The sequence below is a fragment of the Nipponia nippon genome, unplaced genomic scaffold (genome assembly GCF_047370975.1).
Source record: "Nipponia nippon isolate SJK-2023a ecotype South Korea unplaced genomic scaffold, ASM4737097v1 scaffold_5, whole genome shotgun sequence".
NCBI lineage: Eukaryota > Metazoa > Chordata > Aves > Pelecaniformes > Threskiornithidae > Nipponia > Nipponia nippon.
Window position 1 is genome coordinate 83,164,400 of NW_028262369.1, and position 12,527 is coordinate 83,176,926.

General features: G+C 68.6%; 3 protein-coding genes across 4 annotated transcripts; 2 read left to right on the plus strand and 1 right to left on the minus strand.

The window, feature by feature from the left end:
- Positions 1–157: 157 nt before the first annotated feature.
- Positions 158–6,371, plus strand: TMBIM1 (transmembrane BAX inhibitor motif containing 1). Of its 2 annotated transcripts, XM_087734701.1 has the most exons (12): positions 169–401; positions 3,400–3,661; positions 3,769–3,851; positions 3,942–4,006; positions 4,124–4,177; positions 4,317–4,367; positions 4,542–4,581; positions 4,738–4,775; positions 5,002–5,089; positions 5,199–5,294; positions 5,576–5,629; positions 5,726–6,371. In XM_087734701.1, the coding sequence occupies exons 2-12, from the start codon at positions 3,427–3,429 to the stop codon at positions 5,867–5,869; spliced, it is 948 nt and encodes a 315-aa protein (XP_087590827.1). In that variant the 5' UTR covers positions 169–401; positions 3,400–3,426; the 3' UTR covers positions 5,870–6,371. The 2 variants fall into 2 exon arrangements, with proteins under 2 accessions (XP_087590828.1, XP_087590827.1); XM_087734702.1 differs by lacking the exon at positions 3,769–3,851 and having other exon boundaries at positions 158–401.
- A 266-nt stretch (positions 6,372–6,637) lies between these two features.
- On the minus strand, positions 6,638–7,815 carry LOC148052364 (uncharacterized). Its single transcript, XM_087734704.1, has 3 exons — positions 7,663–7,815; positions 7,110–7,329; positions 6,638–6,968 (listed from the first exon to the last, which is right to left on the minus strand). The coding sequence occupies exons 1-3, from the start codon at positions 7,724–7,726 to the stop codon at positions 6,809–6,811; spliced, it is 444 nt and encodes a 147-aa protein (XP_087590830.1). The 5' UTR covers positions 7,727–7,815; the 3' UTR covers positions 6,638–6,808.
- A 97-nt stretch (positions 7,816–7,912) lies between these two features.
- On the plus strand, positions 7,913–12,256 carry AAMP (angio associated migratory cell protein). Its single transcript, XM_087734699.1, has 11 exons — positions 7,913–8,070; positions 8,382–8,534; positions 8,961–9,080; positions 9,223–9,362; positions 9,479–9,623; positions 9,781–9,864; positions 10,138–10,253; positions 10,637–10,740; positions 11,216–11,306; positions 11,606–11,760; positions 11,982–12,256. Exons 1-11 carry the CDS (start codon positions 7,983–7,985, stop codon positions 12,055–12,057), a joined length of 1,272 nt encoding a protein of 423 aa, XP_087590825.1. The 5' UTR covers positions 7,913–7,982; the 3' UTR covers positions 12,058–12,256.
- The last annotated feature ends 271 nt before the right edge of the window (positions 12,257–12,527 follow it).

Consider the following 12,527-nt stretch of genomic DNA (forward strand, 5'->3'; position numbering starts at 1 on the left):
GCCGCGCGGCGTCACCCCCGCCGCGCCCAGCGCGCCCTCTGCTGGTCGCGCCGCCTCACTGCCGCGGGGACCGGGGCGGGGGGGACACGCACCGACCGCGTCACCGGCGGAGAGGAGGGGATTCCCCCCCCCCCCCGCGCCGCAAAGGGTGTCCCCCCCCAAGACGTCACTGCGTGGAGAAGGGGGTCCCTAAGTGACGTCAGAGGCGGCAGGAGGGAGGTCCCGGGGGTCGGGGGGCTCCGTCCCGGGCGGCAACGGGACGGGGAGCGCTCCCTCCCGCGCTGTCCCGGCCCCTTCGGGGCGCAGCGGGGCGGAGCCGCCGGGCGGGCGGTGCCTTCCCCGCCCCGGCCGCCCCGTCCCGGCTGGTGGCGGCCGCAGCCCGGCGGAGCGGCGCGCAGCAGGTAGGGCGGCCCGGCCGCGCTCCGCGCCCCCCGCTGCCTCCCCTTCCCGCGTGGGGCCGCTGACAAGGGTGGGGCACGGAGACCCCCCCCCAGCCCTCGTTGCCCCCCCCAACCCCCCTGTCCCGGTCCCCTCCGGTGCCACGGTCGGCGGGGGGGGGGGGGTGTCCCAGCGCCGGACCGAGCGTCCCGGCGGGTGGCGCGGAGCGGACGCGGGTGGGAGGCCGGTCCCGGAGCCGCGGGGACGCGCTGCGAACCCCTCCCCGGAGCGGGGGGGGGCACTTCGGGTCGGTGTCCGGGGAGCGGGCCGGGAGCGGGGCCCCGCGGGCAGGGACAGGACCCCCACGGGCGGGACCCGGCTGTGGGGCCGGTGCCCTTTTCGGGACCCCACGGCATGGCGTGGGGGGGGGGAAATGGGGGAATCGGGGCACGGCGTGGGGTGGTCCGGGGTGGGGGCACCGTCCTTCGTGCTGTTCAGAGTGTCCCCCCGGGCCCCGCGGGGTGTCTCAGGAGGCGAGGGCAGGGGTCTGCGCCCGGCAGGGTGTGGGGTGGCACCGTGGGGGGTGCGTGGGGACCGGCTGTGGGTGGCGTGGGGGTGCCTGGGCTCAGGAGGGCACCTCTGGCGCACGCCCCGTCCCCCAGGAGGGGGCTCGGGGGGGGCGCAGAGAGGCGGCGGCGGTGCTGAGGTCTTGCAAACTTGTGTCCTGTGTGAGCGGCGTGGGGGCAGGCAGCGGGGGAACCCGGCCTGGGGGTCCGCGCTGATCCCCCCCCGGCGTGCGCCCCGCCGAGCTGGGCTGGGCTGGGCTGGGCTGGGCTTAGCCAGGCCAAGTTATGTTGTGCTGTGTTGGGTTGTGTCATATGGAGCCGTGCCGTACTGAGCCGTGCTGTGCCGTACGGAGGAGCCGTGCCGTACTGAGCTGTGCCGTGCCGTACCAGGCTGTGCCATGCTGTACCAAGCTGTTCCATACTGGTGGGAGCTTTCAGGCTCTTCTGGGAAGTCAGATGCTTTCCTAGGAAGCCTCACCCTGGGCAGCCATGGGGAAAGCGGGGAGCTCTGGCCCCCACCCCGAGCTCTGGCCCCCACCCCAAACCCTGGTCCCCCCCAAGGTGGCCCTTGGTGCCCCAGGGTCCCCGTGGAGCTCTGGCAGGGGCCTGAGCCCGGCAGGAACGCCGGGGCGGCCGGCGGGGACACTGCCTGGTGCCACCCATGGGGCTGTGCTGGGGGTGATGGCGGCTGGCGCCCCAGGTCCCCACCACGTGCGCCTTATCTGTGCTGAGTCACGGTGCCAGTGCAGAGAAGCACCCTGTCCCCGGGGACGACGTGTCATGCTGGGCCACCGAGCCGACACGGGTGGCCCTGTGGCCGGTGACCTCCGGTTTCGGGGCCCCGCTGTGCCACGGCCCAGGGACGGCGCAGGTTTCCACCTGCCTCCCTGGGTGCGGCGGCCGCAGGGACCCGTCAGGCTGGTTCCTTCCCCGTCCCCAAGGCTGGGGTGGGGACAGGAGGGGCTGGGGTAGCCGGTGGACCCCTGCCACAGGGTGCTGGCCATGGGCACAGGGTGGGACCTCCCGATGGACCGTGTGCCGGCTGGATACACCCCGCTTTCCCCAGATGCCTGGGTTCCCTCCCGGGGACTCCAGTCCCCCCTAACTGGGTGCCAGTTACAGGGGTATTCCTGGGGTCAGGCTCCTGTTTTGGGCCCTTCCCTGGCCCCACAGATGACGTGGTGCCCAGGGGCACCGGGTACTTTTTGGGAAACCGTGGAGCAGTGGAAGCGAAACTTCCTGGCCGAGTGGTCACCGCCACGCTGGTTATTTTTGGCACTTCCGTCATCGTGATGGCGAAGGGCGGCGCGGCTGTGGCAGCTCTGCCGTGGCTGGGACAGGCGGACGGCGGGAGGGATGGAGGGATGGGTGCTGAGCCCGGGTGTGCCTCCCCGGCACCGCCGCCCACCCGGCCCGGCCACGGGAAATGCTGGCGTCATGCTGGAGGGAGCGCCCGGTCCCCTCCCAGCCCGGTCCCGCTCAGGGCCAGGTCCTCGTCCCTTCCCAGGGACGGTCCCGGGGTCACGTCACCGCTGCGGGCAGGGGGGACTTGGGGGGTCCTGGCACCTGCCTGGGTCTCAGGGTGGGTGTCCCCCGGTGCCAGCACCAGAGGGATGGCAGGCGGGTAAAGGCCTGGCACCGGCTCCTGGCAGCGCCGTTGTTTTCCTGGCCTTGGAGATCCTGTCTTCCTCCTCCTCCTCCTCCTCCTGGGGCCAAGTCTGGCAGCTGGCCCTGGGCCCGGGCTGGCTGCTCGCGGCTGTCGGGGAACTCTGCGAGGGGGCCCGGCGCGGCCGGGGAGGGGAGCTCAGCCCCGGGGGGTACTGGCTCCCCTCCCCGGGGACACAGACACCTTCCTTCAGGTGGCACTTGTCCCTATAACTCCCTGTGGGGGGACTCGAGTTCTGGAGCCCCTGCGTGACCCGCTGGGCTGCTGGGTGGGGGGCACCCCTGAAATGGATGTGCATGGGTGTGATCAGGATCAGTCCCTGCGTTTCCATCCCAGGCAGCGGGCAGGCTGATGCCCTTTGTCCCCAGGACGGTGCCACCAGGAGCCAGAGGCCAGCCAGGGCTCCCTGGCCCCCGGCGATGGCAGGGTGGGCTCCAGAGGCTGGAGAGGTCACGTCCCCCCCGGGGAGGTCACGTCCCCAATGTGGTTTGAGTCAGTGCGTGGCCGTGCCCTGCCTGTGGCTGGCCACTGACGCAGGCGTTGGGGACTCAGGGCACAGGAATGCAGGTAACCCCAGCCGAGGGACAGTGCCCTCGCCTCTCCTTGACTTGCTGTTATTGACGCCAGCTCATCCTTATTAATTAGAAGCCGCTATTAAAGTGGGAGTGGGAGGTTTTGTGGCTCCACTGTCCCCTGTGTCCCTGCACCTGTGGCTCTGCTCACCGGGGACACGTCCTGCCCGGGGAGGGGATCTGCGCTGATACCCCCCCCATCTTCTCTCCCCTCCAGGTGCCCGGGAAGACGCAGGGAGCCGGCATGGCGCAGCCCAACGCGCCTCCCCCCTACGACGACAAGAACCCCCTCTACCCGCCGCCCCCGGGGGGGTACCCCCAGCCCTCCCACTATGCCGGGGGGTACCCGCAGCCCGGGGGGTACCCTGCAGCAGGGGGATACCCAGCAGCGGGGGGGTACCCCCAGCCAGGAGGGTACCCAGCAGCAGGGGGGTACCCCCAGCCGGGAATGGCCATGCCCACCATGCCTATTCGGTTCGGTAAGTGGGGGCACCTTGGGGTTTTTTTTGGGGGGGGCACTAGAAACAGGGGTGCTATGGGGGGCTGCGCAGCCTACTCTGGTGCTGAGGGGTGTCCCGGACCGCAGGTGACAACAGCATCGGGGACAGCTCCCCCCTCCAATCGGCTGACTGGGACGACAGGAAAGTCCGACACACCTTCATCCGCAAGGCGAGTCCCAGGGGGCCGGGGGCACCCGTCGGGGTAGGGGGCACCGGTCAGGGTGGGGGGCCAGGTGCTGACCCCCCCTGTCTCTTGCAGGTCTACGCCATCATCTCCCTGCAGCTTCTGGTGACGGTGGGGATCATCGCCGTGTTCACGTTTGTGTGAGTGGAGGGTCCCTCCTTAGCCTTGCCCTGAAAAAGGGGGGAGCCTGGGGGGTTCCCGAGGGGACAGTAGTTGCTGTCCCCCCTCCCTTAACGCTTGTCCCTCCCGTCCCGCAGCTCCCCTGTCCGCTCCTTTGTCCAGAGGAACGTCGCCATCTACTATGCCTCGTAGTGAGTAGGGGGTCTCCCGGCTTGGCCCCCCCGGGTGCCCCCCGGCAGCTGGCACCCCACAATCGCAGCCTCCCTGTCTGGGGGGGTGGTGTCCTGGGGGGGGGGTCGCAGGGCTGACAGCGCCTGTCTCTCTCCACAGTGCCGTGTTCCTGGTGACCTACCTGGTGCTGGCTTGCTGCCAGGGTCCCCGGTGAGTCGCTGGTGGCTGGCACCTCCGGGGTGGCGGGGTGTGGATATGGGGGGGTAACTCTAGGGCATCGGGAGGGGGGTCCCTGCCTGGGACTGCCCCCCGAGGGGTGGGGACCAGGGGGATACGACATGGCCGCTGTCACCAGCTCACCTCCCTTCCCGCTTTTGTCCCCAGGAGACGCTTCCCCTGGAACATCATCCTGCTGAGCATCTTCGTGAGTGGGCTGGGGCTGGCGGTGCCCCCATGGCACCCCAGCTCCCCAGGCAGGCTGGGAGGGATGGGGGGACGCGTGTGCAGGCTGGGGGTGGCCAGGAACTGCTGCCCACCACGGCGCTGCTCGCCCTGCTGAGCCCACCCTTCTCTCCCGCAGACGCTGGCCATGGGGCTGATGACGGGGACGATCGCCAGGTACGCTCCGGGGACCCCGCGGTGACAGGAGCTAGGGTTCCTCCTGTCACCCACCACATGGCCAGCTCAAATGAGAGGCTGCCGGGGGCCGGAGGACACCCCAGTCCCTTGGGCTTGGGGACAGCGGGGTCCCTGCCTGGGGTCGGGGCCATGGGGGGTCACCAACAACCCCCTGGCAGGGGGATGCCGAAGCGCAGGGTGACTCTGGTGTCCCCTCCGTCTGCAGCATGTACCAGACCAAAGCCGTCCTGATCGCCATGCTCATCACTGCCATCGTGGCCATCGTTGTCACCATCTTCTGCTTCCAGACCAAGGCAAGGAGGGGGACGTGCCCTGCCCTGCCCTGGGGGGTCAGGCACGGGGAGCCAGGTGGTGGGGACACCCCGGGCTCTCCCGTGACATGTGTGTGTGTCCCCCCGGCAGGTTGATTTTACATCATGTCCGGGGCTCTTCTGCGTGCTGGGCATCGTGGTCATGGTGACCGGGATCATCACCGCCATCGTCCTCTCCTTCAAATATGTGAGTGGGGGGAGACAGGGGGGCTGTGGGGTGCCACGGGTGTCCCCAGCTGGGTGTCCCCAGGGCTGGTACGGGCAGGGAGGTTTGGGTGATTCCCCTTTGCTAGTAAGCAGGGTGTGGTGCTGGCCACAGCAGAGGCAGCTTGCCCGCAGGGAGAGGGTGCGTCGGCGTCAGCATCAGCGGCATCTCCTCGGGAGCCAGGTGCAGGCAGGACCTGCCCTGCCTTGCCTGCTGCCCGCCAGCGCCCAGCTCACCCTGCCCGTATCCCCTTCCCCGCCCAGGTCCCCTGGCTCCATATGCTGTACGCGGCCATCGGTGCCATCGCCTTCACCCTGGTGAGTTGAGGGCTGGGGTGGGCAGAGGGTGTCAGGCAGGGACCAGGGCAGGGTCCCCAGGACCCGGACCCTGCCTGACACCCTCTGCCCCCCCAGTTCCTTGCCTATGACACCCAACTTGTGCTGGGGAACAGGAAGAACACGCTGAGCCCCGAGGAGTACGTCTACGGTGCCCTCACCATCTACACTGACATCATCTACATCTTCACCTTCATCCTGCAGATCGTGGGCCGGGATTAGCCCCGGGACCCCTCCGGTCCCCCTCCTGTTGCCTCTTACCCCCTCCTCTGGCCTCTCTACAGGATACAGCCACTTACCATGACTCCTAACGCTTCAGCATCCCTACCTGTAGGCTGCTAAGGAAAGGGCTTCCCTTGATCACCCCCCACAAGCCTCCAAAGGTGCTGGGGGGACCGTCCACCACTGTTTGGGCAGTGCCCGGCCTTAGCACCGCTTGCCGAGGCTGTGCCGGCAGTGCCGAGTTGGCAGCAGGAACGCCACGGTCCTGCCTGGGTGTGGGGAGCTGGCAGCAGCTGCCGGGATCCTGTTGGGATTTTTTTGGCAGAGCCTGGTTGGTGTTATTCACTCAGTGCCTTAAACGAGTCTCAGCCGTGCCTGGTGCAAGTGGGGGGCAGCTGGGACCCCCGTGGTGGGACTCATGGCAGAGCTCATGTCTCGGATGCCCCACAGCCACGGACGTGGGCGAAGTTGCACTTGCTAAATAAAACACTTTAATTTTCCAGACTGTCCCAGTCTTACTGGTGTGGCGACTCCCCCGAAAAACCTGTGGGCAGCCTCAGCGGGGGCTGCGGCCCAGGGCAGCGCAAACCCTGCTTTGGGGCGGAAAACCAAGGTCGAGGCGCTCCAGGCCTGGCCTCCCTCCCCTGCCCGTCCCCCTCCGCCCCTGCGGGCAGAGCCCTGGCTGCAGAGCAGCTGGGTCTCCCCCGCCGCGGAGGCAGGGGGAGCCTCGGGCTGAGCCCCGAGGGAGCGACCGCAGTGGCACCGAGCTGTTCCACTCACCACGGATGAGGTTTATTTGTCCCTATCCAGCCCCACGACCACCCCACGGGCTGGGCAGGGAGCCAGGCACCAGCGTCGCGTGTCCCACGGGGCGGGCGGCCCCTCGCGCAGTCCCTCCAGGGGGCCACGGTGCCAGGCTGGGGGCGGGGGGCAGCCCGGCTATGCCCCCCTGGCCACCCTCTTGTATCGCTCCGTCTCGTACTCGCCCTGGTTGGCTTCCATCATCTTCCGACGGATTTTGAGCTGCTCCAGACGGTTTTTGTCCACTTCTCGCTTGGCCAGGAGGAAGAGGATGATGCCGGAGGGCAACCCGATGGCCCTGCGGGACAGCCGGCGGGCGGGAGATGGAGACAGCCGGCGGGGAAGCGAGGGCCCTGGGCCACCCTGGGGCGGCTCGGCACCCCCCGTCCCCCCCAGGCCCCGCAGAGCAGCGGAGCCTCCCGCTGCCCGAGCCACTCACCAGGCCACCCCCACCGGCTTCATGGGGTTCTTGCCCTTCTTGCGCGTGGGGATGTACTCCACCCCCTCGGGGAGCCCCCCGCTGCCGGGCTCCGGGCCGGCCCGCGGCCCCGCCAGCCGGCGGCAGCTCTGCCCGAGGAGCCGTAGCCGTGTGCCCGGGGGGAGCGGCCGCCCCCAGGGCCCGGCGGGACCCGCTGCCCGCCCTGCTGCCGCCAGCAGCCCTGCGGAGAGAGAGGCGTTAGGGAGGGGCGGCCGTGGGCAGCGGGCGGGGGCACAGCCCCGGCTGCCTGGGGTCCTGCCCGCACCCTGCCCCTGCCCCGGCGGCAGGGGGAGCCCGAGGGCGGGGCCTGCGCCGCGAGGGGCGTGGTCAAGACCGAGGGGCGTGGCCGAGGGCGCCAGGGGCGTGGCTCTAAGACCCCTCCTCAGCCGGGCGGGGCCGAGGCCCTGCGGGCCGGGCCCGGGGGCGTCCCGGGGGGGCCGTGCGGTGCGGGTGGTGGCGGGACGCTCCCGGTCCCCCCGCCCCGGGGCCGCCCCCTCCGCCCGCCCGCCGTTACCCCGCAGTCCGCCGAGCGCCGCCGCCATGGTGGGCCGTGCCAGTGTGCGGCGGCCCCGCTGCATGCCGGGAGCTGCAGTCCGCCGCGCGGGGGATGCCGGGGGCGGCGCTGCCCGGGCGGCGCGCGAGAAACTACAACTCCCAGAGGCAACTGGCGGGGCGGGGTCGACCTACCCTGCTGGCGGAAGGGGCGGGGTCCGGGTGAGGAGACGGGTCGGGGTTGGCTGAGGCGGGAGGGCGGCGGGCGGGGATTGGCCAGGGCGGGGCGAGCGGCGGAAGCGGCGGCAGCGGCGGCGGGGTGGGGTGCGCGGGCAGGCCGGCATGGAGCCCGCCGAGGGCCCGGGGGCGCTGGGCTTCCACGGCGACGAGGAGATCATCGAGGTGGTGGAGCTGGGCCCGCCCGGGCCGGGTGAGACGGGGCGCCCCGCGCCGCGCACCGGGCAGGGCCTGCGGGGGCTCCGGCCTCCCGCCGGGGCTCCGGGCCCGCTCCGGCCCGGCCGCGGGTCCCGGCCCGTTCCCCCCTCCGCCCGGGCCTGCGGCCTCTCCCCGCGTCGCGCTCCGCTCCGCATCTCCCGGCCGCGTTGGCACCGGGATCGCGCGTCCCCCCGCGCTGCCCCGTCCCCCGGGGAGCCCCGGGCTCCCCCGCTGCCCGCAGCCGCCTGCCCTGGCAGGGCCGAGCCGGGCAGGCCGCGACGGCGCCCTGACCTTCGCCCTCCGCAGATGACCTGGCCGACGAGATGGAGGACGTGGACTTCGAGGACGAGGGGGCGGACGAGCCCGACGCCGAGGCCTGGGAGACGGAGGACGAGGAGGGGGTGGAGGACGGCATGGAGGCGCAGGACGACAGCGAGGTCACGTTCTCCCTCCACTCGGGTGAGCGGTGGGCACAGGCGGTGGCCGCTGGGGTCCCCCCCCCGGGACCTGCGCCCACCCCGGCTCTCCCCAGAGCGAGGGGGTGCAGCAGGCCCTTGCCAGGCTGCTGTCCCCTGGCCGGTCCTGGGACGGCCGTTGCCGCTCGGGGCTGTGATGCTGTGGGCTTTGCTCGTTTCTGACTTACGCTCCGGTAGAGAAGAGCCCTTCAAGCCTCACCACTGTGGTGGCTCGCCCTGAGCTCCGCAGACAGCCTGCGCCGCTCTTCCCCCGTGGGAAGAATAAATTCCCACTGGTTTGGGTTGGGAGTTCAGCTTGCTGACATCCCGCCCAGACCTGGCGTTGCGCGGGGTTTGGATCCCCTGGGGACGTCGGGTGGGGCGTGAGCGGCGTCCGAACCATGTAGCCTCTCTCTTCGCTTCTGTGAAGCTTCTGTTTTCTGCGTGAGCCTCGATCCCAAGACCAACACGCTGGCAGTGACGGGCGGGGAGGACGACAAGGCCTTTGTGTGGCGTGTGAGCGACGGGGAGCTCCTGTTCGAATGCTCAGGTGAGGTGCTCACAGCTGTCCGAGTGAGCAGCCGTGTCCTTGCCCAGCCATGCTTTTCTCCAGCCGATGCTCTGCTGGAGCTGGGCTCCTGACCATCCTCTGTAGCTTGGCCTGAGCAGTCTCTGTCCCCTGACGTCTCTAGGACACAAGGACTCGGTCACCTGTGCCGGCTTCAGTCACGACTCCGTCTTTGTGGCCACGGGTGACATGTCTGGGCTTATCAAAGTGTGGCGGGTGGACGCCAAGGAAGAAGTGTGGTCCTTCGAGGTGGGGGACTTGGAGGTGAGTGGCGGGACCCCTGGTGCTGTGGAGAGCTCCTGGGCCGGGAACCAGGACTCAGCTGGGTGGCGGGGGGGACGCTGCCCCTGTGACGCTGCCTGTCCCTCTTCTCTGCCCAGTGGATGGAGTGGCACCCTCAAGCCCACGTCCTTCTGGCGGGCACGGCTGATGGCAACTCCTGGATGTGGAAGATCCCCAGCGGAGACTGCAAAACCTTCCAGGGCCCCACGTGCCCAGCCACGTGTGGCAGGATCCTGCCTGACGGTGAGGCACGGGGGCTGTCTGGGGTGGGGAATGGCATCAGCTCTATGACAGATCCTGCTGCCACCATCTGCCCTCCTGCTTCTGCCAGTCTGTGCTGAGCGGGAGGCGGAGGGATGAGGGGAGCTCTGGCTCTATCCGCTGGCTCTGTCTTACCCAGGGAAGCGAGCGGTGGTGGGGTATGAGGACGGGACCATGCGCATCTGGGACCTGAAGCAGGGAACCTCGTTGCATGTCCTGAAAGGTAGGGAAGAGGTTAATCACCTGGGGTGCTCCCTAATTGGGGAACGGCCCCTTCCAGCGGGCTCTGACCTCTGCCTGGGCGGAGAGGTGGCACCACCGAGGCCAGGGGCTGCTGGAGGGAGCCTGGCGCTGGGTTTCCCTGTCCCCACAGGTGGCTGCTCCTTGCCACCGGGGCGCTGGCAGAGCCAGGCAAGGTGGAGGGTGGGTTTTGAGGCCCACCGGGTCTCCGCAAGGAGCACACGTGGAGCTCACGCCTCTTCTGCTTGCCCCCCAGGCCAGGACGGCCACCAGGACCCCTTGACGTGTGTGGCCAGCAACCAGGACGGCAGTTTGATCATGACGGGCTCTGTGGACTGTCACGCCAAGCTGGTCAACTCAGCCACGGGCAAGGTGGGTCCGTGTGGGCGGGGGCAGAGCCGGGAGCCCTGGGGGACCGGCCTCCCAGGCCCCTATCCTGGGCCGGACCAGTGTCCCCGGGTGGTTGGGGGCTCTGCCGGTGCCGAGCAGGCTGTGGTGGCTACCGGCAGCCAGCAGGAGGAGCCCTTGGCCAACACAACGGCTTCCTCCCCGCGACTGGTGGGACCAGTAGCTGGGTAGTCCGGCTAGGCTCCGAGAAAGAAGTTCCCCCCCCTTGTCTGCTCTGAGGAGCTGGGGTTTTGGGGTCGGGCCTTGGTGTCCAGGGGGCATAGCCTCGATCCCGGGTAAGGAAGGGGCTCTCGGTGTGAGTGGGGGTCCCCCTCCCCTCGGGGACTAGTCGACCGCCTTCCACCCAGGTGGTGTGCGTGTTCAAGATGGAGAGCATGGCCCCCAAGACCCCTGCTGGCGAGGGCGAGGAGGCAGAGTCCAACTCGGTGGAGTCGCTGGGCTTCTGTAATGTGTGAGTGTGGGGGCAGCCCCTCTTCAGTGACAGATCTTACAGGCGTTGTTACAAACAGATCCATTTGCATCCCTCGCGCTCGTTCTGCTGCGTTTTTCTCACCTCCATCCTCCCCAGCTGGCTGTGGAGATCCCAGGTCACTTGGGTGTGACACGGAGGACAAGGTACACCAGCTGCTCAGTCCTGCCCCCAGCCCCTTGGGTTTCTGGGCTAGCTTGACGGACCACTGGCCGCGCTACCCTCCAGACACGGTTGCTGGGGATCTTTCCTACCAGGACGTTGTCTTCTCCCTCACGAACCTTGGGCTGGTTGCTGACTCTTGCTGTCCTGATCGGGGTGTTTCATGGTTCCAGCTGTCGGGTTGTCCCTCATCTTCTCAAAACGCTGTGGCCCTCAGCATAGGGATTGCCTTCAACCTTGATCCTTCACACGCTTCCATCCCATGCCCATGTAACGCCTGTTGCTCTCTCTGCAGAATGCCACTGGCTGCTGTGGGCTACCTGGATGGCACGCTGGCTATCTACGACCTATCCACACAGAGCTTGAGGCATAAGTGCCAACACGAGGTACTGCCCTACCCCCTCTCCTTAGGCCCTGGGCAGAGGGGGGTGTCTTTGGGCCCACCCGAGACCTCCCTTGGAGCCCAGGGGCTTTCCTGGGACCAGTTCCCAATTTGTGCTTCTCCCTCAGCCCCTCGGGCTTCCCCAAAGGCAGCTGCAGTCCCTGCACAGAGGATGTGCCCCATAGCTTGGCCCTGGCTCTCCTATCTGTGGGGCTGGCAGACAACACTGGGGGGGGCACATGGGGGGAGCTGAGACTTGCTGGGGGTCCCCAGTGCTCACCCTGTGGCCTCCCCCTGCCCCAGTCGGGGATCGTGCAGTTGCTGTGGGAGGAGAGCTCGGCCGTGGTGTACACCTGCAGCCTGGACGGGGCCGTGCGGCTCTGGGATGCCCGCTCGGGGAAGATGATCAGCGAGTACCGAGGGCACTCGGCTGAAATCCTCGACTTCGCTGTCAACAAGTGAGCAGGGAACCCCTAGACCCCTTCCCGCACGGGTGGAGGGACCTCAAATCACGAGCTGTCTCTCTTTTGGGTGCCCCTGGGGTCCCAAGGCGGGGGGCAGACCCAGGTCCATGCTGAGACTTGAGGGTCTCAAGGGGGAGGGGGGCAGATCAGAGCTGGGCCAGGGGCGTTGGTGAGGGATGCCCACAGCCCCATCTCTGAGCCCTGTCTCCCCCCAGGGACGCCTCCATTGTGGTGACGACCTCTGGTGACCACCAAGCCAAAGTGTTCTGCGTCCAGCGCCCCGATCGCTAGGAACCATGCTGAGGGACGGTGTCCTGGCTCTGCCAGGTGGCTCGTGTACAGAGGGAGGAGGGAAGATGGGTTTCACCACCCCTCTCCAGTGCGTGCTTTGTAATTTTCCAGCCTGCCCCGCTTTGCCCTCACCATCTGGGGGCCAAGCCTGGGGTTTTGTATGAAAATGTCTTTTAATTATATAAATTATTTCACTTAACTGGATGCCATCCACTCTGCTTGTTGGGGGGAAGAGGACCTGGGGAGCTGTGCTCCCTCCCTCCTCAGGGATCGCCCCAGCATCCAACCCTGGCCTGAGGATTAACGGCAGATGGTTTTATACTGGTCTGGGTGGAGGTGGAGACCCCCATCTTAGCTCTCCCTGTCAAGGGGAATGAGGGGGTCAGGGTAGGAGGGAAGGGTGTGGATTGCTAGCTGAGGGTAGGAGAATCCTGCTCTGTGCAGCCCACAAGTTCCCTAACACAACAGGC